The sequence below is a fragment of the Tupaia chinensis genome, unplaced genomic scaffold (genome assembly GCF_000334495.1).
Source record: "Tupaia chinensis unplaced genomic scaffold, TupChi_1.0 Scaffold000096_1, whole genome shotgun sequence".
NCBI lineage: Eukaryota > Metazoa > Chordata > Mammalia > Scandentia > Tupaiidae > Tupaia > Tupaia belangeri.
Genome location: NW_006159558.1, coordinates 1,970,182 through 1,995,056, shown reverse-complemented (window position 1 = coordinate 1,995,056; position 24,875 = coordinate 1,970,182). Strand labels below are relative to the sequence as shown.

Genomic DNA, 24,875 nt, shown 5'->3' with positions numbered 1-24,875 from the left:
TTTTGCTATAGAGCACATCACTAACCAGAAAGAGAGAGAGAGAGAGAGAGAGAGAGAGAGAGAGAGAGAGAGAGAAAGAAAGCGAGAAATCATCCCCCCCAGGGGGGGATAGCCACACCGCAATCCCTTCTCCTCCATTCTCCTCTCGGGATCTGAGCTTAAGCCACCGGGGCCAGGACTCAAACCGCACTTGACTACATGGGAGTCCAGCAACATAACCATTACGCCAACTGCTGGTCCCTATAATTTCCTCTTCTACACATCTCCTTTCCCCCATGCCTTTCAGTCTGCTTCAACTTGGAGACCTCCCCTTCTTTCTTCATCTACTGCCCTGCAGGCCAGTGACTGCTCTTTCCTACTCCAAGAGCTCCCAACCTTCATTTCACAGAAGAAAGAGCATGGCATGATTTTTTTATACTAAAATCTGAAAATGTCAGATTCATAGAATCAGAGTAGAATGGTGGTTTCCAAGTGCTGGGTGGGGGAGTGGGAAATGGGGAGCTGCAAATCAACCAGCTTAAAGTTTCATTTAAGCAAGATGAGCCGTTTAGAGATCTGCTGTTCAACATTCGCCTAAAACTAACAGCACTGTACTGTACACACTCAGTTTGTTAAGAGGGAGGATCTCATGGTACTAACCCCACATTAAAACCAAAACCAACCCTCCCCCTGAAAAAAAACCCATGGTACGCTAGTACGGGACTTCACAATGTCATAGTAGTAGTGTGTTAGAGCTGCCTATGTCGGCTCATAAGTTTAGTTAAATTTTTAGAAACTTCACAAGCCAGGTGTTGAATATAGCCATTATTTTATTTTATATTTTTTAGTGAGATTTTTGCTATAGGGCATGTGCGATTGCCACAGAGAGGCAGAGAGAGTCTGTTGTTAAACATTCACCAGCCACCATGGGTCATAAACCTAACCGGATTTTCACAAAACTCCAAAATGGAAGCAGAATAGGTATAAAAGGATTTCCAAAAGTTCATGGAAAATGAAATTAAAATGAGAGTTTGCAAAAAAAATTATTGACATTTATGCGTAGTTCTTTTCATTCATTCTTATTTATTTGAGAGATTTTTGGTATAGGGTGCATGCACTCACCAGAGACACAGAGACAGAGAGACAGAAAGCAAGAATTCACCTTCCTCCCCCCAGGGTGGATGGCCATGCTGTAATTCCTTCTCCATTTTCCTCTTGGAATTTCACGCACACATGTCTGACATGAGTTTCAAGCTACCAGGTCTGGAACTCGAACCATAGTCAGCAACATGGGAATTCAGTGCCTTAACCACTGTGTCACCTGATGGCCCTAATTCATTTGTTTGAAAAACGAGGGTATGTATTCTTACAGAAAGAGAGGAAGAACGCATGCCCCAGTGGGACATAATCACGCTGCAATCGGTCTCCATTTCTTCAATCTGTCTGGATTTTGGGCATGGGATTCGCTCATGCTTGCTGCTTTTTATTTTGTTTTGTTTTAAGGGAGAGATTTTTGCTATAGGGTATGTGCACTTGCTGGAGCACAGAGAAAAACAGAGAGAAAAAGTGAGAAATGACCCCCCAGAATGGATGACCTCACCACAGTCTGTTCTCAATTCTCCTCTTGGGATTTTGGGCATGCACACACACATACCTGGTGTAAATATCAAGCTGCTGGATCTGGGGCTTGAACTGTGGTTGGCCATGTGGGAATATAGTGCCTCAACCACCATGCCACCCACTGGCCCCTTCTGGTGTGTTTTTTCAAGTCATCAGGGCCAAGATTCGATGTCGGACCCGCCGACGGTGAACAGTTCCTGAGTTGGGGGGGCGAGGATTAAAGAAAAGACAAGAAGACAGGATAGAAACGGGAGGACTGCCAGTCAATACTGGTCAGCCACGAGTTAAGTTTATTGCTCTCTTTTATACAGAAACATTTGACTCCCTTAACGTGGCACTCAAAAGTCCTTGCTGAGTTTATCAGGTTGTTGTAACAATACTTGGAACATTCTGCACATAACAGTTCAGATGCCCAAGGTTAGGTCCAGACAGTAACCTTGGTCTCCATCTAGCGGTCACGTTCTGCATGTTCCTCACATCTCCATCTTGGCTCCCCACAATTCGAACTGCGGTCAGATATTGGGATCCAGCTCTCTTAACTACTAGGCTCTGAGGCCAGTTCACACAGTCTTTTCATAATATGCATTTTCATGAGTTTTGGAAGATTCTTCCCCATATTATCCTTGATTTACTAATATAGCAAGAGACCCAGACGTTATCTAGCTTATCCAAAGATGTCTTTTTAGTCCTGTCCTCCTATTTTCACCATTGTAGTTTTTGCCACATCTATGATTAAATTAACTATGAATTCTTAAATTTATTTTTACTTTTTAAAATAATGCATTACTCTTTAGAAAAAAGAAAGGCAGAAATGTAGATAAAACTAGAATTGTTAGGTAAAACACATGGCCCCCACATTTGAACTTCATATAAACAATATAAAATTTGTTAGTATATTTATGTTCCAAATATTGTATGGGATGTACTTTTGCTAGAAAAAAATTAGGTATTGTTTCACTCAACTTCAGTGAAATATTTGTTATGCTTTCATATTGGCAAGACATGACAATTCTTTATGATAGTTCTACTAATTTTTTTAAAACGTTAATTTCTTTACCACTTACTCTAGTCTGTTCTTTCAAAACAATAACCTAGTGACTTGGAACTTCCACTCTGATTCCACCTAAGTGGGGCTGCCTATCTTCTTTCTGACCTTTTAGACATCTCTGAAACAGTCTAAAACAGAGGCATTTTACAACAGCTGTCCTTATATGCCCATTTAACAATACAGCTTGGGGACCAGTGGATGGCGTAATGGTTACGTTGCTGGACTCCCATGTAGTTGGCCATGGTTTGAGTACTGGACCTGGTGGCTTGAAGCTCAGATGCACATACGCCAGGTGCATGTGCATATATGCCAACAATCCCAAGAAGAGAGTGGAGGAGAAAGGATTATGGCATGGCCATCCCTTCTAGGGGGTGATTTTTCACTTTCTACCTCTCTATCTCTCCAGCAAGTGCACGTGCCCTATACCAAAAATCTCTCTATCAAAACAACAACAACAAAGCAAAAAATAAAACCACATTTTGTACCATCATCTCCTCCTAGATGGATATAAATAGTCCTAGCAGCACCACTTCAGTGCTGTTAGCTCAGAGCATTAGCTCTGTCTTGGCGAGGATTTATTTAAGGTTTAAAAATTCTTGGAAAACAAGTAAGGCTTTAGGCTTTAGGTGAACAGAGAACCTGATTGGAATACTTCTGTAACAGAGCTCATAGCACCTGGACGAGAAGCAGATGGTGGCTCTACTACAGCACCTGTGTTGGGTGTCTGGTGATTAAAGCTGGGACCACATGCCTGGAGCAACATTTCAGTTGCTACGAATGCTCTTGAATGCTCTTTATTTTCAGCAGGCCCAGGAAGCAGTGGCAATGAGTTCACCTTAGAAGGTGTGGGGCTGGGAGTTATGGGTACAGAGAAGGCGGTAATTACATTGCATTGGTAATTTAGGTGGTGCATGGTAGCTGAAGAAGTGATAAATGGTGAGGTAATTTGGAGACATCTCATTAGGAAACTACGCATTTCCAAGGTCACTATGACCCAGAAGAAAGCTGTATCATTGCTCAGTAGAGCAACCTGTGCTACAGTGTTTAAAGCCTTGAATCATTCTTAGGTTATTATTCTTCTTACAGATTGTGAACACATGGAGAATGTAATTGCTTAAGAACCTAAATTTACTCTCAAATCAAAAGCACATTGAGGTGTCTTAGTCTGTTTTGTGTTGCTAAAACAGAATACTATGGACTGGATAATGTATAAAGAAAATAAATTTATTTCTTACAGTTTTGGCGGCTGGAAAGTTAAGATTGAGGAGCCCACATCTGCTGAAGGCCTTTGTGCTGTGTCCTCGCATGGCAGAAGACGGACGGGAAAGGGAGTGCTCAGAGGAGCAAGAGACGGAACTCGCAGCCTCAGTTCCTTTTATAACCAGCATTGATCCAATCACATGGTGGAGCCCTCATGACCCAAACCCCTCCCACCAGGCCCCACCTCCCAACAAGGATGCATTGGAGGTTAAGTTCCAAAACATGCTTTTGGAGAGACATAGGCAAGCCATAGCATGAGGCAATACTCAATTTCAGGCCCCTTTGGTTATTAACCTGTAGCACATTTTACTAATGACTGGAAGACAAGCTATACTCGATCGATGACTAAGTAAGGTATCTCTGCAACACTTACTGCTTACCAGCAGTGGTACTGGGGTCACTTTTTACAGTCTTACTGTCCTAACTTTTCAGAAAGGTATGACTTATTATAAGGAACTATGACGTGAATACTTAACGTGGTTACACCAGGAGACTGAGTCCATCAGCACAGCCTTCTGTCATTTCGTAGGAGCAGGCAGGGGAAGCTCAGAAATGTGGGCATCTGCACATCACCGGTGTCTGCTGCGGAACATTCTGGGATTTCGCGTTCTTTGGGAGCTCTCAGAAGAGGGCTGGGTCCTTTCTGTCTTCTGTTCTATTGTTTTCAGCCTTGACTCTAGCCTCATCAGTGCCCCTCATGGTCAGAGAAAGACTGCTAAGAACAGCAATTACTGTATGCTCCCTTCTCACTCAGCTGGAGGGAAATTCAAATCCTAAATCCAGAGCTCGCTCTTCAGACATAAGGACTTGACTACTCACGTTTATGTTAGCTTTATTCTTTGTTTTTCATCTCTCTTACAAAAACTCATCACTTTTACTATTTTAAGTTTGGCTAAATGTCTGAAAGAAGAAGCTGAATCTATTACTGTAAAATGTTAGCAGTTTTGTGGTAGAATGTATCAAAAAGACCCCAGCAGTATTGCCCATCTCCCTGGCTCCCATAAGGAGATGGCGCCTGTTTTCTACACCTTCCTTCCCGAAGCTGAGCAGTATTTTTCAACCTCTTTGACTAATGGATTTAGTTGATGTCCTGACTTTTGTGCCTGGTTGTCTCGGGACATAGATTTGGGGAGCTTGGAGATAGCATGTAAGACGTGTGCCATCTCGAAGCATCCCTGCTGGGGAGACCATGTGGGGAGATTTCAGAGAATGCCTGAGCAGTGGCAGCTGTTCCTGCCCAGCTTCTTGAGTCTTCCCAGCCCACCTGGCAGACACGCAAGTGGCTGAGCTTTTAAATACTCCCAGTCTCAGCCTCAGGACTTCCACAACTGATTCAGAGCAGAGCCAAGCTGAGCTCTTCCTATGGAGCCTTGTACAGAGTGCAAATTTTAGACAAAATAAAGGTTTCTTTCTCCCTTTTTTTAAAGCTACATCTTTGGAGACGTTTGCTACAGAGTCATAATCAGAATGCATTCAGCATGTGCAATCTTCTACTCTGAGCAGTTAAGGGTTAGTTGTATATGGAGCCAGTAGGTGGTATAGCAGTTTAGGCACTGGACTCTCACGTGGCAAACCATGGTTCAAGTCCCAGTCTGTGACTGGCTTTCTCACTTTTCCTTTCTGCCTCTCTCTGTCTCTCTCTGGTGTATACACATGCCCTATAGCAAATCAAAATAATAATAATAAATCAATTTCTTTAATAAAAAAGAGTTAGTTGTATATACATAAAGTAGTCTTGTGATCCTCTTTCCATTGTGGACAGGTTATCTCATAGTTCTCACATAGTTGTACTACGGCCAATACTTGGGATTTGATTCCCATGAAAGCTAGCTCCCTTTCCTCCACTGTGACTTCACTGCGTGATTACCTCTCTGCTCTCAGCATGCAGGCGTGAAGACTCTTCGCACTGGTTTAGAGCTGGACCCCTGGATCCTCTGCTGAGCACGTGGAGCTGTGGGATGTAGGGCTGATGTGAACATGAGCCAAACAAGAGCTCCCTGAACAAAACAGGGCATTGTCTCCATCAGAGGCTGGGCTTCAGGCAGATGAGAAATGTGAGAAATGAGAAAAGTGGCTTGGACGTGGGATAGGCAGTAAGGAAGCCTGGGAAGAGAAATCGATGGCAACAGTAAGCAAGTGGTTGTGTAGGATGCGTGGGGAAGAGACCCCTCCAGGGAGAGGTAGGCAGTCACCCTTTGTCACTGAGCTTGGATCAGGCTTTTGCCAGGTGCCCTAGAATTATGTCCTGGGGTTAAGGTCCTGAGGAGTCAGCTTTTTCTCTCCCCGTGCTGGGCTCCTAATTAACTCAGCCAGCAACCTCAATTTTACATCTGCAACATTTGCTAGCTGTGTAATAATCGGCACACTTCTTCCCCTCAGCTCAAAAATGCAGCCTACTGTATTAGAAGACTGTCTAGCGGAAGGCTGGACAGGAAGAGCAAATGTTCAGTCTTTACGAAAGCAGTAAATGCTGGAATCCAATCAGCTGCTGATAAGCCTTACATGAGCAGGGGCCATGCACGTGCCCCTAGGCTTCAGTTGCCCTTAAGTAGTTTCCCATTCTGTGTGTGACTGTTTCTGAGTCTCATCTTAGATGATGGTCCCTTGCCAAGCTTCTTATAGCCGCTGTCTCCTCTCCTATTCCCCAACTTCCCTGGCTATGGACACCACCGTCCAAGGCCCTGCATGGCTGCATTTCTGTGCTCACGGCCTCCTCTCAGCCGTCTCCTCCCTGCCTTGGACAGTGCTACACAAGCTTTGCTCTCCTCCCTCACCTCACTTGGCTTTCTCCTTCCATTTTTTCTGCTTCTTGCTGCCCCCCAGCACCGTCACCATCTCAACACTCTCCTCTCCCCATACCCTCTTCTCATGCCCAGCTTTCAGCTCTCAACCCCAAGCAGATGATCCCCACTTCTGAACTCTAAACCAGAGTCCCGGTTACGCTTGCAACTTCCCGCTGCAACCCTCTGATTGTCAGCATCAGTCCCTTCACCTGTCCAGACAGGATTTTCCTTGTTGGAGGGTTCTTCCTTCATAAGGATGGCTTTTCTGTTGCTAGGCTTCTGGTCACCCAGGGTCACATTTCAAAGGGAACTTCAGGTGTCTTCATTATTCACGTTGTAACCAAAAGCTACTTGTTTTACTTCTGCAATATGTCACATCAGTTTTGTTTGCTGACCTGCCATTTTCTTAGCTCAGATCCTTATGTGTTTTCTGGATTATTATTTTCAAGTCCCAAAGTTCTTATGAATCCCTTGGGGACCTTGTGACAATGCAGATTCTGATGTTCTGGTATGCTTCTAGGTGATGCCAGGCTGCTGCTCTTCATCTACACGCTGAGTCAAGGGTCTAGGCTAACTATTACAATAATCTCAGATACAATCTCTCTCTAGGCCGGTGATTCTCAAAGTGTAGCCCCCAACAAGCAAGAGCAACATTGCTTGGGAACTTGTTAGAATCACAAATTTGTGACTAGCCCAGCCCTATGAAGCAGAGACTCTGAGCAGCCGTCCAGGTGATGTGCTCCAGGTAATTCTAGTGAGCTAAAGTTTGAGTGAACTTTCGTGCATGTTCTTCTTTTCCATTCTTAGAGCGTCCCACATCGTCTCCTCCAATCTTGCGATAGCAAGAATTCCTTTGCCTTACTGAGGCCCAACTCTGACTTAACATGCCATGTTCATCATTTTCTAGTCTGCTTCCAGAGTTGGGGGTGGGATTTATTTCTCCTTCATCCATGGCTAATGAGACACAAGGTGAAGACAATTACTTATGATGGGACTCATTGAAGGACTGAGGGTCAGGTGTCTGCCTTTCAGTTCTGAACTGGCTGTTTGTACTGATACTAAGTGGACAGCTTTGTCTGGAAACATCATGGGTCCGTTACTGGGAATGTTCTGGGTGTTTGTAAGCATCTGGAGGTCTTAGTCTCTTCTCTTGGGAAAGCCATGTACTGGGCAGTACACCCCAGATTCTCCTTGCTGTTTAGTCCTATAAGTTACAAAATGCAATATTGCATTAAGGTGAGGTGATCTGCAAAAGGTCTTCTGCTCTGCATGAGCCAGCAGACTTTAATGAAGACCCTGTTCTGGGATGTACCAGTGGGAAGAAGTCTGTTCTAAGAGTGGAACCAGGCCTTGGTAGCACACAGGTACAGTTCTCTTAAGTACTCACTCATCAAGCCCCTTGTATAAAACCCTTCAGGCAAACTGAATCAAAATATTCAGGTTTTAGGAGGTAATTTGGGCATGCTCCATAAACTCCATGACACTGTCAGCAGAGTCCAAGCAGCACCTGGTAGTCAGATGCACTACGAGTGAGGCCTGAGTTAGCTGACACATGAAGACCGTAACAACAGCATTACTTTACCATGTGTGTCCTGAGATCAATTCTGGTTCTAGAGGCCTGGGGGACTTTCAAGAGACCAGGGACCTCTAGGCTGAGGATAGGGTAGAGATCAGCGTGTTATTGATGAGACAGTTGTTCATAATGTCTTGAACACAGTTTGGAAACACCACATCCAGGGATCAAGGGACAGAAACAGCAGAAAATGCTGCAGGGGTCAGAGACACCTGTCTGCATAACTGGCAGGGTCTTTAGCTACAACTGTGTTCCTGATGGCTACCCTGCCCCTTGTCATACAGAGGTTCCAGAGTGGCTCTTTTGTCTTGAGACAAAGGTTGGGCTGTGCCGTTAGGTTTCGTCACCTGGTGGCCTTAGCCTTATTCTCCAACCCTCAGAGGTGGGGATGAGTTGGGACATCCTGAGTATCTATGTCTGCTGGTGAGTGACCCTGGCAGCCTGGAGGGAGACTTTGGTACAGTATTTCTCAGACAAGAGTCACATTTGTTTTCCTCACACCGACATGAGTGGGAATGCCAGGTGTTATCAGGCAGCCAAAGCTCACCTGTCAGGGTGCGATTCTCAGGGGACGAGGGGACAGGATCAGACGGTGCAGAGGAGCTGAAGTAAGAAAACAAGACAGACCAGATACATGGAGTTTTCTGTCTGGTGTTTTTTTCTCTCTCATGTGTGAGTCTTATTAACATGAAATGAGTCACCAGTGGTTAGTCTTCACCTAGCTTAGCACCGAGTATGTGGCATCTTGTGTTATCCTAATGCTTAGGAACCTGCTATTTTATTGTCTGATCCATGATTGCTAATGAGGATCAAAGCATGCATAGGAGGAGTCTTCCAAAAAGTTTATGGAAAAATGCTTATTATATGGCACCAACATGAATGTGTGCTTGAATTCCATTTTCCCACAAACTTTCTTAATTCCCCTTGTATGCACTATTCAGTTGAAGTCAAGATTAAAAGATCGTTTGAAAAATGTTAATAGTATTCACAATGGTATATTTAAGCTGCCTGATGATCAACATTCTCAAGATTTTTTTTATTAAAAGGTCTGTTTTTCATATATAATACTTGGATTTTGTATGTTATTTAAGTGCATTGGTTGTATTTATGATCTATCAAAGGAACTGAATAGAAAAAAAAAATTCTAGCTTCTTTTCTTTTCCCCCTCAGAAAAATGCCATCCCCCTTTCAAGTAGGATAACCCAGGATCTGGAGGCTCTTGTAGACCTGAGAGGCAGGCACCTGGGGGAGTGGGGTCTTGGTCACTTCAGCACGATGAAAGCAAAACCAAAGCTGTCTTGCCAACCGGAGCTTTTATCCCTTATAGCCTAAGTTGTGAATAATGAATCACCAACTGACCAACCTTTGCCAAGCAAGCCTGTGAGAGTTACAGGCTATTTCACTGATGAGGTGAAATTCCGTCTGTCTATCATGATCTATCTTCAATCTATCTTTCTACCATCTATCTGTCTATATTACCTACCTCTCAATCAATCATTTATCTGTCTTTTATTTCTATGACTCTGTGTGTCTAGATGAAAAGGAAAAGGATTTGCTTGAGTAACTATGAACATGTAACTTTCTTTTTCCAACCTTCATCTCTGATGTCAGAGGCTCCCAGATGAATGAACTAAATAGCCTAGTGCAATGTGCTCTCAAAGAATCGTGGACCACAAAGGTCTCCTTGGTCTTTAAGAGTCACAAACATGGGCATTCTTCGAAACTCAAGATCACAAGGAAAACAGGAAGTTTCTGTTAGGAGAAGGACTTTCTTAGAGCATGGATTAACCTCCCCCTGTGTGATTCAGACCAGGCAGGGAGTCCTTGTCTCCTTCTGGAAAGGATAAACCAGCTATCAGGTTATGATTAAGTCATGTTCAGACCACACCCTCTACCTTGATCTTTACTATTTCTTTTAGTGTCATAGATGGTGTGAAAACACAGTTCTTGAAGCTATGTATTTATCTCCCTCTAGAAAGGCTAGAGCAGTCCAGGGAGGAAATCCAGAAATGTGGAGTCCTTCAGGAAATAATGGGACAAGGTCCAGTCCATACCAAATGTGTAGAAAAATACATTCATAAACTTCTGTCTGCTGCTCTATTCTGGAAATTCACATTTCATTCCCAAACCTATTTATATGTCAAGTATCTTATGATGGTTGTTAAATTTGGAGAAAGAACCACCGATTTTAGACTCTGAGCTCAATTAAACTAAGAAGAGCAAAGGGGAGTTAGTTTTAAAGGAAGATGGCAGCCAATTTCTTTTGTTATTTTTTTATTTTTTCCAAGAACAGTTAACATTTACTAGGCACCTACCGGCCTCAGCCACTTGCATCTAAAGAGCAAAGCTAATTTACCCACAGCCCATTTTATTTTTTTAATGGTTAGCCTTATTTCTTAGCTCTGTTAACCACTATTCTAACATTAGCTTCAAGTTCAATTTTTGTAATCTAATCCATAATTGCCCACTGCTCCCTGCCACATGAACAAAAAGTTTGAGGGGAGTAAGGTGAGCAGTTTACATTTTCTGTGGATACTTCAAGTAATTGGCCCCAAAGTGAAATTATTGAGTTGGCCATGGTTCCTTGTGTTCTGAGGGCGTAAAACGTGGGAGGAAATGGACTTGTAGAGACGGTGGGTATCCCAGAATATGTGAGAATGTGTGCGAATCCTATAACTTCACTTCACCTGGCCTAATCTCCTGAGTCACTAGATGGTCGGAAAAATAGATACAGTACAAAAGGAACAAACGGATGTACATTTATACTAAAAAAAAAAAAAAAAAATAAAGTTTATACAGGATGGACAGCAAATGAGATAGCTTCTATCAAAATAAAGTCTCGCACAGGGCATCTTGATACTTCCGTGGACATACACACACCCACACACGCACAGACACACGAGCAAGAATGTGTATTTTTTAAAGATAGGTCCTTGGAAATAGACATTCTTAGCAGATATGGATGACAGATCAATTGTAATTTATTTTCTTTTAACACTGTATCATCATAAAGAAAACTGGTATAAATGAAAAAATCTATTTCAAATATCTACATCTAAAATTGTAGGCAGTGAAAAAGCACTTTGTTGACAAGGAGTGTGGAATGATGGATGTTAACTGTCAGAAACTGCTGAATGCCTTGTTTAGTTGCCACAAACAAATTCACATATCAGAACGAACAATACTGCTATATATTCCTTTTTTCCTGTTTTTTTTTTTTCTTTTTTCTTTTTTTTTCTTTTTTTTTTGTTAAAACGTACTGGGAGAAAGAAAAGAAAAACTGGAAATCCATACATCTTTCAAAAGTCTGAAACCGAAGCAATATTTAGAACCATAGATGAGGAAACACGGCGGCATTGGTGTAATATACACGATGCCCTTCTCCTTTAATCTGTAATGTACATCAAATACTTTACAACAATGCATTAACAAAAGGCAAGAAACATCTTGCTGTACAGAGGAACCCCAATGCAACTTGAAGCCTAGAGTCACAACGGATGAGAGTAAACAAAGCGTGAGAAGCCGTCCCCCATAAGGTGTGTGAACTAGTCTGTCTTGTGCTTCATGATAACCCTCACGCCCCGCCGCCTGGACCGCTGTCTGCTCGCTCCTTCCATCAGCCACATTCAGTATAAAGCACTTTTTAATACTCTACAGCCCCAACTAGAAAGGTGTCGCACGGTGATATTTAGGATCGCTTTAGCTTTCTACTGATTTCCAAGTTAACTTTCGACTCAGTTAGCTTTCTAAAATAGCTCTTAATATTTCCTTACTGGTTATCACAGCCTTCCTATGGAACAGGCTTTAACAAACTAAATTTGCAGGGGGGGAAAAAAAAGAAATGTTTTGTGGTATGCATGCACATGCACTGTTCCCGGGGGCCTCGGCTGTGGCTCCTCACACCCAGGAGTCGGGGGAGGCCGGGTAGTGGCTCGTTTCATAGTTCAGTTCGCTGTAGGGACGGGCCGCTGAGTAGAAGTCAACGTAGTTGCCGGTGGACTTGAGGCCCAGGTGCATGGTGTACTCGCTGGCGGGCGGGCGATGGTGGACCTGGTCCTCGAAGAAGGACTCATCGTAATTCCTCGTGGAGTTCTGGAACGGCTGGTAGGGCTCGTAGTCTTTTCTGCTGGGCTCCTGGGGGACGGGCTGTGCTGAAACCTGCAAACGAAAGGAGAGCCACGCTAGGTTCGTTTGCTTTTCTGAACCTGACCTCCCCGACGTCAGGGGCTCGAGTCCTTCCAAAAGGAGGCTAGGAATGCACCCAGGCCATCATTAGAGCAGGGCTTCCAGGAACACTGCCACTGCCGTGGCCTTTTCTTTGGAAAGCTGGTTCCTGGGCCCACATGCCATCATTCTCCACAACCTGCCCATTTCTTATGATTGTGATAAAATACACAGCATGGGGAATTCAGCATTGGAACCATGTGGAGGTGCAGGTCAGTGGTACCGAGTTGTACAATGATTGCCACTGTCCGTCACCACAGCGTTTGCGTCACCCCAAACTGACGCTGTGCCCGTTTAACGCAAGCCGCCTTCCCGCTGACCCCAGCCATAACCACCATTCTACTTTCTGCCTATGGACCTGCCTTCATCAGGTACCACTTGGAAATGCAGTCACCTGGTGTGACTTTGTGTGTCTGGCTCCTCTCACCAAGTGCCATGTTTTCATGGTTCATCCATGGTGTAGCACGCGTCAGAATTTCTTCCTGTTTAAGGCTGAATCATTCTCTTCGGGTAGATCACATTTTGCTCATCCGTTCGTCTGCCGGTGCACACTGGGTTGTTCCCACCGTTGGTGAGGGTAGTAATGCTGTGATGAACTGGGGTGTCCCTGTATCTGACTGAGGCCTTGCGTCGACTTTCTGGGTATGTACCCAGGAGTGAGTCCTGTGGCAATTCTACGCTTAACTTTTTGAGGAACTGTCAAACTAATGGCTGCAGTGGCTGCACCAGGTCACTACATAATTTTTTTTTTTCATTGAAGAGGTGGAGCTTATTTTCATTTTTTCCTGCCTTCGTATCACACTTAGGTGTTGCAATCTAAGGACAGCGAAGATGTCCAAGGCCCCAAGGTCACATGGGCATCTTCCTGCCAGCACCGAGGACTGTCATCAGTACATGCCTGACCCCTGGAGCCTGAAGGGGAATTGAAGCGTCCCTGTCATGGGTCATTCTATTCCATGTTCCCAAGTGACCAGTTAGCACAGCCATACCCGGAAAAGTGCCAAATAGAAAAAGCAAGTCCATTGCAAGGATTGTGCACTCCAGAGCGCAAACATCTCCTAACCTGGCGCAAAGCAGAATAGACTGAAAGCAAGCTGCCCCATAGCGGCAGCGAGACACTGTGCAAAGAAAACTGGATCCTACACAACTCATCACAGTTCAAATCCTGGCTTTGGAGGCTTAGGGAAAAAAATACCAGGCACATGTGCGTGCATGCCCCAGATCCCAACAGGCTGAAGAAATGGGGAGAAAGGATGGCAGGATGACCACAATCCATTGAGGAGCACTTTATTTCTCTCTTGAACTACAACAAAAAATGGATTGAACTCACAGTGCTGTAGAATTATAAAGGCTTTTACTAGGGGAGGGCATTCAGAATTGTCTGGTGCCTCCAGCCTATCTCAGTGCTCCCTGCTCTACTCTTGTCCTCTGCAGGTTATTGTCTAATGCAGGGGTCTTGGAGAGCTAATGAGATCACAGAAGCCTTGGACATACAGAAAGTCAAGAATTAGTTCCTTAGTTCCCTCTAATTGGTTTCTGGGATAGAAGAACAATGGTGTTCATGGTCTGATAGTGTATGCAGTAGCATTTGTTCTTTCTTTCTTTCTTCTTCTTCTCCTTCTTCTTCTCCTTCTCCTTCTTCTTTTCTTCTTCTCCTCCCCCTTCTCCTTCTTAATTTTGCTATAGGGCACAGATTTCTGCTCTCCAGAGAGAGAAAGAGAGAGTGGGAAAGTAAGAAAGCACCCCTCAGAGGAGACGAGTGATTTTCCTCTTGGGATTTTGGGCACTCATACATACACATGCTTCTGGCCTATTTCTTTTTTTTTTTTTTTGGAGAGGTTTTTTGCTATGTGCGCTCATACATACACATGCTTTGGCCCTTTTTCTTTTTTTTTTTTTTTGGAGAGGTTTTTTGCTATAGGGCACGTGCGCTCGCCAGACAGACAGAGACACAGAGACAGAAGGCGAGAAATCACCCCCCAGGGGGGATGGTCATGCTGCAATCCCTTCTCCTCCATTCTCCTCTTGGGATCTTGGGCATGCACGCACACGAGCCTGGCGTGAGTTTTAAGCTACTGGGTCTGGGACGTGAACCGTGGTCGACTACGTGGGAGTCCAGCAACCTAGCCATTACGCTAACTGCTGGTTCCCCTTTTGGCCTATTTCTAAAGCTGCTGGGTCTGAGACTTGAACCACATAGTCAGCTGCATGGGATTCAGCTGCTTTAACCACCATGCCAATGGCTGGCCCTGTATCTTTTCCCTTCTGACTGTCTCTAGGGCTCCTGTCCAAGCACCTTGCCCTGAAGAGAGTAGAACTTGGCAAGGCAAGGGATGAGGGCACCCCCCACGGCCAGCACCCTCAGGCATACAGAAAATTCTGCCAGTATGCGGTAATTGGGAGGGAGGTGTGCTGTGAATTATAAAACACTCTTCAAGAAATGCAGTTTGATCACTTTCAAGTGGATTCAGTAATTCTCTATTAATTTAACTAAAGTTCAGCATGGAAACATCCTTTAGAAATGGGTCTTAGTTAATAGATAATGATTTGTAATTAGCACGTCGTGTGTGAATGAATGCTTCTAATGGCCCGCACATAATTCTTCTCTGGAGTAAGTGAGACTCCCTCTTTTATATGTAATTGATTTACGGGTAATCGACCTGTTCTTCAAAGAATGGTGAACTCCATCAGAACGGCTCTCCTGCGCATCCACTTCCAGCCAGGGTTTGCCTGAGTGAAGCAGATTTCCGTCAACCTGTGAAAGTCTGAAAGGCTGCAGAGTGCAAACCAAGAGAGCCAGAGGGCATGGAAACAGAGGGCCACTTGGAATTAAGATGCAACCACCGCAACTAAACATCACTGAGACCAGGTATGGCAGACTGTGGAGAGGCTGGGACTCCCTGCTGGTCTCTGAGGAGCTTGGTGCTGGGTAGAGACTTCCCACTCTAGCACTGTGCTGCTATCGGGGGCAGAACACACACAGGCTCAGAGCTGGGAGGTTTGGACGGGTTGTACACGGAGTGATCAGAGTTTACTGTTTCTATTTCAGTAGGCACCATATGCAATATTCAGCACATTCTTCTTCGATTGATCCTCAGATAATCTAAACATACATGTACGTGTGCGCCTATGTCTATTTGTATCTGTATGCATACCTATCTGCCTTCTAACCCACTCATCCACCCTTCCACCGGATCCCTACTTTATGGATGAAGAGATTAAAGCTCAGAAAAGTTAAGTAGCTTTTCCAAGATGTCATGGCTGGTGTCACTGCAAAGCTGGAAACCAAACACATGCCTGACTGGCTCTCAAGCCCATGCTCTTGCCACCATGCTAGGACAGTCCCCACAGAGCCAAGGTGGACAAACCTCACTGAGTCGACTTCAAGCTCTATGGGAAGAAAGGAAGTCAGTGGATGAAGGAGACAGGAGAGATGAGTCTTCTTAGTGCTGGTCTCAGTGACCAGCAGAGGCAGGGCTGGACCCAGGGCGGTCCTCAGAGGAGGTCACTCATAAGGCCGAAGTCTCCTCCAGACTGGCTACAGTTTCCATATTTTTCACAACCTGTTCCAATCCTTTTACCCATGGTCTTTCTGGTAAGTAGGTATTTGTGGATGGTTGTAAGCTTGCTGTGTGAGTCTTACCTTGGCAGGGGTTAACTTCTTCAGTTCATCTGTAGTCTTCATAAAGTCACTTCTAAGGTTCAGTGCTGAGTTCTGGGAGTGTGTGCCAGCTGTAGGGTGGGTAGTGGGACTGGATTCCTTTGATGGACTAGTGGGATAGATACCATCTGGGAAATGCACCCATGGTGGAGGAAGACTGGCTGCATTCGTAATTTTCTCTAGGGCAATACCTGACGGCATTCAAAATTTGGCAGCTGAAATGGCCCCAAATGTATGCTCTCCCAATAGAAAAGCTAATGCATTTTTAACTTATTGCATAGGTTGCATAAACCAGATGCCTGGGATGGAAGTAGAACCATGTTCCTATAGCACAGTGGGGATTTCTCAGTGTAGCTGTCTGTCAAAGACAAAGAGCTGAGCAAAGGCTGGTGCTCGCTTTGCCTTTGGGCAGCGTCTTTCTGGGAAGTAGAGGTGACCCACTGGCTCAGGGGGGAGACACTGGGGCCCCCTCTCTGTGTTCTGTCCTGTGATGCCTGCTCCCATAAAGTCATCTCTACTGAACCTTATCCTCAAAAGCAGAATGTCTGAATATACTATGAAGATCCATGCCATGAGGACTTCCAGCTCTTACAGCAGGATGAGAGAAGACCTTGTGCTGACTCCATACCATGTACACTGCCAAACTGTGAACTGAGCACTCAGAGATGAATCTCTCCTGCATTTCTTTTTGTTGTTAAGTTTATTTCTTCCATGAGAGGGCTGATGGGATGAAGACACTCCCAAGAGGGTCCTCACAGAATCCACACCCAGGCCACAGGCAGCCCAGGCCACAGGCCCATGGGTGCACTCCTAGGGTGCATGGGGAGTCCTCAGGACGAGACCCCCAGAACCTTCGCATGTGTGCCCAGCATCGTAGAGCGCCGTGTTACCGTGGTAACTCCTGCATTTCTAACCAGCTTCCAGGTGATGATGCCTCTGGTCCCCAGCTAGACTCCGAGTAGCTAGGCATGGCATGGTGCATTCTCTCCGGTTGTCTACACTGACTTCTCATGTCTGCTTTATCGGTAACCATCATGTGTAATGAAAGCTTTCGTCCTAATGAGCATTGGTTGGGTTACAGGAGCTACTTAATCCCTTTCAGTAGTTAGACAATTCTGGTTTAGTAATTGGCATCTTGCATGTGTCTATTTGGGGCTTCCTTTTAGTTTTGCATCATGGTGGGAACCTTGCTTTCTGCCCCCAGGCTGAGTCTGAGGTTACAGTGAAAGCAAACGTGGTTTTCAAATCCAAGGCTGTTTTGATGACTGCCACTGCACCACCCACACATGTGCTGTGATAAGTGTGAGGAGATGGCACCAGGGGACAGACTTTTCTATTTCAGTCAATGTTTGTGAGATAGAATTATTATTATTATTATTATTTTAATCCCAGCTTATTGCTCAGGAGTTGAGTGGGAAAATGGATGCAAACGTGCTGTGTTTACTTTACCTGGTTGTGTTTGATGTCTTCAGCGGGTGCACCATATGAATTCCTATACAAAGTTGAAATTCCAGTGTTTTGAGCTAAAAGCAAAAGGAGAGCACAAGTATTAGCCAAGGAAGCGAGACTTCGAATGAGGAGTAATGACAACTGATGTAAGTTCTCGCCCTAACCAAGCTTGGTGGCTTGTGGCCCGATCCAAGCAGAAGAAATTCTTTGGCTTGGAACCCTTCATTTTACATACAGATATTAAGAAAGAAAAGCAGTTATTTTATGAAGTCCCCATAGCACATCTGTCCCTCGCAATTGCCTTCACATTGCCGACAGAGTCAGGGCGGGTGTGGCAAACAGATGGTCAGCCTGCAGCTGTTCCTGCCTCGGTTTCTGGAGCACACTGGCAGATAACAAAGGCTTGTCACCTGCACTGAAGCATGCACAAGTCTGTATCGGCAGCTTAGTTTTTAGCCAGAGAATGACAAGAATAAAATTTCTCATTCGAGCTCACAGAACTGCTTGATCATCTTTCACACAGTTCATTTCTCACTGGCCCAGAGGACTGGCAGGGAGCATCACCTGAGTTTTCCCTGTGTACCTGGAAGGCTGTGCCTTCGGAATCCTGTCAGATGCAGAGACTGAGTCCCCACTCTGAGCTCTGACCTGCCTGTGGTCTAGCTGAAAGGGAGGAAGGCTTCCTCCAGTCCCCAGGCCACACAGATGACCATTTGCCCACGCCCTCTCCTGGAGCCCTCGAAGCTCATGCTGCAGGCCCAAGCAAAGGCCCAGGGCACACACCTCCTCAGATGCCATGGTTTAAGAAAGTTCTGGAAAATGCTGTTTGTCAGGTCTCAATGGGTTATAAAGCATACTAGAAATAAGTTTGCTTCCAGTATCTAAGGGACAATGACATAGGACTACATCTACTCTTTCATAGAAACAAGGCCACCACAGATACAAGGTACTAGGAAGGTTTAATTCATTCTACTTATTATTATCTATTATCAATGAAATGTCTCTTGGAATATTCTGCTTAGGAAATAAGGGCTGAGAACCCACTTTCAACTGTGAAGACCACTTAGACATCCTCTCAGGTTGAGTGCACATCACTTCTGTTTCTGACTATGAAAACTGCATCTCTCCTGGACCATGGCCACCAAATCCTCCTTGATGGTCCAACCTCCATGTTACCGCACTCTGATCCATATGCCACTCCCCACGGCCAGAACAATGATATCGTTACCCGAATTGGACTAGTCACTGCCTCTGCCTGGAATACCCCAATGCCGCCACACTGGGGCCGTTCTTCATTATGGTTCTGCAGGGTCTGGCCCTCCCTAGCTTTTCTCAGCACTTCTCATCCCTCTTCTCTTGTTAAGGGAGCCCAGGCCACACCGGCCCTCTTTCCCCTGTGGAGTGGGCCTGGGTGCTGAGCCTCTGAGAGGTACCATACGCAATCTCTCTGGAACTTACCTCCCCTACGCGCTGGCCTGGCTGCCCAGTGGCGGCGTTTGGGTTCAGCCTCAGTCTCACCAGCCTGCTCAGTGTCTTTATCCCCCTTGACATCATGTATTATCATCTTGTTGGAGAACTTGTCCTACTGATTTTCCTGTGGCTTGTCTGCTTTCTCCCGCCAGAGCAGAAGCTCCAGGAGGACACACCGTTGCTACCTTTGTCCCTGTCCTCAGACCCCGAGGGCAGTGCCTGGCCTCAATGCACACTCCCAAAGTATGGGCTCTATTTGTCGAATGAATGAATGACCGAACCTGTGAGCAAACCTTAGCAACATCAGCCTTCAGAGCTATAATTTACTGCTAAAACGTGTCATTTCAAGGACAAGGTGAAATCTGTGCTTTTCTGTTGCTTTGGGTAAAAAGTATTTCTTTCTTTTTTTGGTAGAACATTTAGCTTTTTATAACCCTTGCCTCCCCGCCACTGTGTATTTGTGTGTGTGTGTGTGTGTGTGTGTGGCTTCTTATCTAAAGACGCTTCTACTGTGGTGGGCTTTCAGTCCATGTGCCTGTTTTCAGACTGTGTCACTGAGATGAAGCTACTGCTGCAAACACAGGGTCTTCACAGCTGTCCTGTCCTCGTGTTTCTGAGCTAGGAAGAGACTCACAGAGAAATGCCCCTTTTTGGTATCAGCCTCCAAAGACCCAATTTCCAATATAATTAATATAGTAAAGACTAGAATGGCTTTTAAAAGGCATAAGAGAAATGCTCTGATAACAATAGAATAGATTGTTTGCTAAAGCTTAGATAGGAGGCAGAACCTTGGGTGAATTAACAAGTCAGGCCGTGTAGCCACTAGGCTTGTGGGGCTGGGCTTGTGGGCTTCACAGTCGTGCTCCAAACACCTGGCCTCCTGGGCAATGTTGAAAGCGTGAAGTTGCCCCCAAAGCCCAGCATGCCCCGGGGAGCAGCTGACTGCGGCTTTCTGAAGATCCTCAGTGGCAGGAAACACTAAAGAGAAAGGCATTTCAAGAAGCTTATTCTAAGTTAGAAAATGAATCTAGGCACAGAGGGGAGACAGAAGCTTGGACTGAAAACCTCGGTGGGTCTGAGGAGCACCAGCGATGAGGAGAGAAGACCCCCACCACGGTGAGGAGCTGCTTCCACAGGTAGCTGTCTCACGGTGCAATCTGAGGGCTTTCCACAGCAGAGACACCATTTCCTGGTGAAGAGGGGAAGCCCATCCTGTGATGCCTAAGCACAAGCAGATGGCAGCTTTTCATATAGCTTTCGGTGCATGAAACTTTAAGTGTCCCATGGATTTATTCTTATTCTTTCCTTTTTTTTAAATTTACTAGAGGGCACATGTACTTATCAGAGACAGAGAGAAAGAGAAAGGGAAAAATGGAAAGAGAAAGAAAAAAATGAGAAAGTATCTTCCCCCCTTCCATGGGCAATGGTCATGCCGCAATCCCTCCTCCTCCATCATTCTCCCCTTTGGGAATTCTGGATGGCCGCGCACACACTCAGGTGCCCAACATGTTTTTCAAGCTGTGGGGTCTGGGACTTGAACCTTGTATTTGATCATATGGCATCCAGCTGCCTTAACCACTACTCCTTGAGCTGGCCCTGGATATATTCTTGAACGAGAAAAGGTACTGTTTTGGTGCAGACACCACAAAAAACCTGATTATATAAGGAAATGCTAAAATGATGGACATTTACTGAAGCGCTTCAGTGTGGAAGCTAGTAACTCACCCTTCATTCCCATGGCTTGGCTGGGGACTACTTCATACCAGTGCAGTACAAGGATCGCCACCACCAGCCTCTCCTACCAACACCAACAGCACAGCCTCACCATGGCCACCTCCATGTTCACCATCCTCACTGACTCCATCAACTGCACCATCCTGCTGCCACTCTGTCCATCACCACCCATCAACTCTATGAGCACCATCACCCTCACCTCCATGGCCATTCCAACCAACACCACCTCCTCCACCCCTCATCACCACCACCATTGCTGTGGGAATAAATACTCAATGGTTGGGGCATGGGACACCCACATGTCTGGCTGTGGTTCGAGTCCTGGACCTGGCAGCTTGCTTTCTCACTACCCCCCTCCCCTCTATTTTTCTCTCTCTGGTGAATGCATGTGCCCTGTAGAAAATTAAACAATAATAATAATTAAAAATAAAATTAAATAAATAACTCTTTAAACAAAAATAACTTCTCCATAGCACTTGTTGGCTTACGAGGAACTTGCCTAAATAAACACATTCAGTAAAGAACTGGCCTATATGAATGTATCCAATAAAGATCTCAGTGTTTTCTAGGTCTGCTACGAGATTGACTGTGTAATTCTGAACAGCATATGTAAATTGGAGCAAAGCTATTGAAACATCTAAATAAGCCTGAAAAATTACACATTTCTCAAAACTGGAGTTGTTAAGATCCCTACCATTTTCTGGGAAAATTAAACATCAGGAACACATCAGACTTTATATTTTATTTTATTATATGCACGAAGCACAATCATGTGCCATTGGCCTTATTTCAGTATCAACACATCCATATGTAAATGCCTTTTGAATGATTGGACTGCTCAAGAGAGTTAAAGAGAAGCAAACTTAATGATAGCAATGTAGTCAACCTCACAGTTATTCTTATAACTATAATCTTGAGCTGTCATCCCAGATTACGGGCGATGTGGCTACCTGGGGCAACACAAATCACAAAATGGATGGCTCGGGTGAATTCGGCATTAACTATCACTTTGGAGTAATCAGTACAGAGTCTCCCCTGAACATCTCATCTCTAGAACTCAGGAATCACGTCCAGGGCTTCCTTTACATTCATCTATGACTGGAGCATCATTTACGAGGGAAACACAGTGAATGAGAATACGATACTCTGGCCTGTGTGATGGGCTCAGTTCTCCCAAGCAGGAACCACTTCAGGAGAGAGGGCGAGAGTCTCCCTTGTAGGGTTTGCACAGGAGGCAGATGCTGACCTGGAAGTGGGGATGAACAACACCTGCTCTTATTTTCTTTATGCAGCTGGGCAGAGCTAACACAGCACACATTGCTGCTAGGGTACCTACATCTGCTGTTAAATAAATGTATCTTAGCCATCCTGGGTTGGGAACTCACTCTAATAAATCATTCAGCGTGTCTGTCCTGCTCCCCTGCAGGTCTATACCTAAATAATATCAGAGGGCTAGGTCTCATGCTTTTAAGATTTTTTCCAATAAGAAGACCCCAGTTTTTAGAGTTGAGCTCCTTGCACACCATGTTTATGAATGACCATGTTTATGAATGACCTAGTTTGACCTTGTTCTGCAAAAGCCCTATTCCTCATGGCCTGTTTTTGGGAGGGACCCATCTGCATGCTCACATGGCAAAGTAGGCAGGGTCCCTGGGTCTACATGTGCATGGCACTGGCAGCTTTGCTTTAAAGTATAACCTCCTCTACAGCAATATCCTCGGTCCTGCTTCTTGGACGAGGGGCCATACATGGAGAAGGAAGGTGTGTGGGTATGGGAAGCTTGGAGGTGGTCATGAACGCCACAAAGAAAATTATACAAGGTGAATAAGGACAAGCCTGGATATCAGACAGCTGGACACGGCATGCTGGAAGGAGAGCTTAAAGACACCAATTTTGACCTCCGTAGAGTCAGAGATGATGAGAAAGGAAAGACAATGGATAAGACTGAGATCATGAATAATGAAGGGCATCAAATATTAATGCCTCCTTAGAGACACTGTGGTCATCGGTTCTTACAGAAGCATCTTAGGAGTTTGTCATGGTAAGAGGTTGGTATCATGGCAAAGGAAAGACAATGTCTCAACAAGAGTTCTATTTGGGTCTCTTGAGTTCCCTCTCCTCCTCTCCCTTCTCCTTCGCTTCTCTACCCTTTTCTGTTTCCTCCACACCTAATGGGCAAAACCTGACTATATGTACCCACCATCTTGGAACCCTTTCCACAGTGGATCATGCCAATGAAGAAGTCAGCAGTGACCTCCTCTCTCTAATTGTGAGAATGCTATGAACTGGGAAAGTGAGAGGGAAACATTGAGGGAAAAAATGTATGTAGAAAGCATTTTGTTTTACAACTCCCGGGAATTGTGGCTATCCAGATCTCAAATGACTGGACAGTCTTGAAGTCCTGATAAGATACAAAGGCTGAAACCCAGCATCCCAGCCCTCTTCCCTGTCCCCAGGGCCTTCTCCAAGAAGAAGGTGCACCCACAGAGCTCACCTGTCATGGTGTCTTTCCTGGAGGTGTGTTCACCTTTAGTTCCGTGGTATGTGGCATTGCTGCCAGTGGACTCATAATCTGTTTTTCTTTCTTTGAGGCTGATCATTTCCCGAGGTGAAGCTGGGGCACTTGCTACATAAAGAAATCAGAAGGATGGTTTTTCTATCTCATTCCATAGCATGTATACTTTTTTGCACAAAAGTTAATGTCGTAAATACACAAGTGTCAACATGAGTCAACATGCATGGATCTGTAAGCTTTTTATAGTTTTGGCTCTTGTCCTTACCCTCTTCCTTCACCTGTGACAATCGAGGCTGTATAGCTCAGGAGACATAGACTTGGAAGCAGGCAATGAAGGACTGTATATCCCGGGGCCATATCCTTCAGAGAGGCATGGTGGAAACATGACCTGCCCAAGGTGTATGGGGCAGTTCTAGGAAGGAGACTGGTCCTGCTTTCTTCGTCTCCTCTTTTCCTCCTTTTTCCCTTTTCCTCTTTTCATATTTTCTCCCTACTTCTTTTCTGTTTATTAAATTTTATTTATTTATTGAGAGAGAGAGAGAGATACCCCCAGAGGATTACCACACCATGATCCACCCACAGCCCAGCCAGCCCAGGTCACAGGCATGTGTGGGTGCACATGGCATACACAGGGAGACCCTGGGCCACGAACTGGGCACCTTTCCAGGTGGGGGACAGCTGAATTAATGCTGTACCACCATCTGGCTTCCTTCCTTAGTATCTTCTGTATACAAATCCCGAGGGTAGCTGCAGTGGGAGACAGAAGTGTGAGTCACTGAATTGGGTCCCTCTTCCTAAACGTGAGGAGCTCTCAATCCACTGAAGAGATGGATATAAAAGAGAATAGAAGCAGAAGTGTTGGAGAGGAGTCCGGCCACATTCCAGGAAGGTAACAGAGGAAGCTCTTTTCTATTTCCTCAGGCCTGAATCAAGGCCCTCTACTCACCTCTCAAGGCTGTCAAAATAAAATCAGGGCTCACCACTCGGCCCTTGAAACCCACAGAGGTTTGATCTTGGCTGCCATTAGAACGAATGACCTGCAACCCTTTAAAAAACACTAATGCTTGAACCTCACCCAACACCAGTTGAAAAGAGCATCTGAGTGATGAGGGCAGGGGGGGGAAGAAACCTAGGTCAGCCTCAGCAGCCTGTAGCACACCCTCATCGCGCAGATGAACCTCCAGCAGATGGTTTAATGGAGTGCTGCTCTCCCAGCACCCTGCGAGCCTGCATGGTGGAAAAGAGAAGGCCCAGGCTCTGATGTTGGAGAAGTGAGTTTGGTGAGGGAAGGACAAAAAGGCCTGGAATAAGGGCCATCTCTGTTCTGGATTAGGGGGCTGGGGGGCTGGGAGGTACAGCCACTGCTTCTTACTCAGAGCTGGGGTTTTGGTGCCTAAAGGTGGGGCAAGAACCACTTAGCTCTTAACAAGCCATCAGCTGGGCTCTGTGTCGGCTCCTGCCTGGCTGAGACACAGGCAATGGTGCCTCACCTCCCCTGCCCTGTGCCCCGCTCCCATCCTGTGTCTTCCCACCACCCCCCCCCCCACCCCCCCCACCCT

General features: G+C 45.4%; 1 protein-coding gene across 2 annotated transcripts in view; it reads right to left on the bottom strand.

Moving 5' to 3' along the window:
* Positions 1 to 11,226: 11,226 nt before the first annotated feature.
* The window catches only part of LOC102497482 (catenin delta-2), a 445,613-nt gene continuing 431,964 nt past the window's right edge, over positions 11,227 to 24,875 (bottom strand). For both annotated transcript variants that reach the window (XM_014585846.1, XM_014585847.1), the window contains 3 exons: positions 23,296 to 23,427; positions 17,598 to 17,671; positions 11,227 to 12,421 (listed from right to left, as the gene is read on the bottom strand). In XM_014585846.1, coding sequence (XP_014441332.1) covers positions 12,161 to 12,421; positions 17,598 to 17,671; positions 23,296 to 23,427 — 467 coding nt within the window. In that variant the 3' untranslated portion in view covers positions 11,227 to 12,160. The remainder of the gene's footprint in view (positions 12,422 to 17,597; positions 17,672 to 23,295; positions 23,428 to 24,875) is intronic.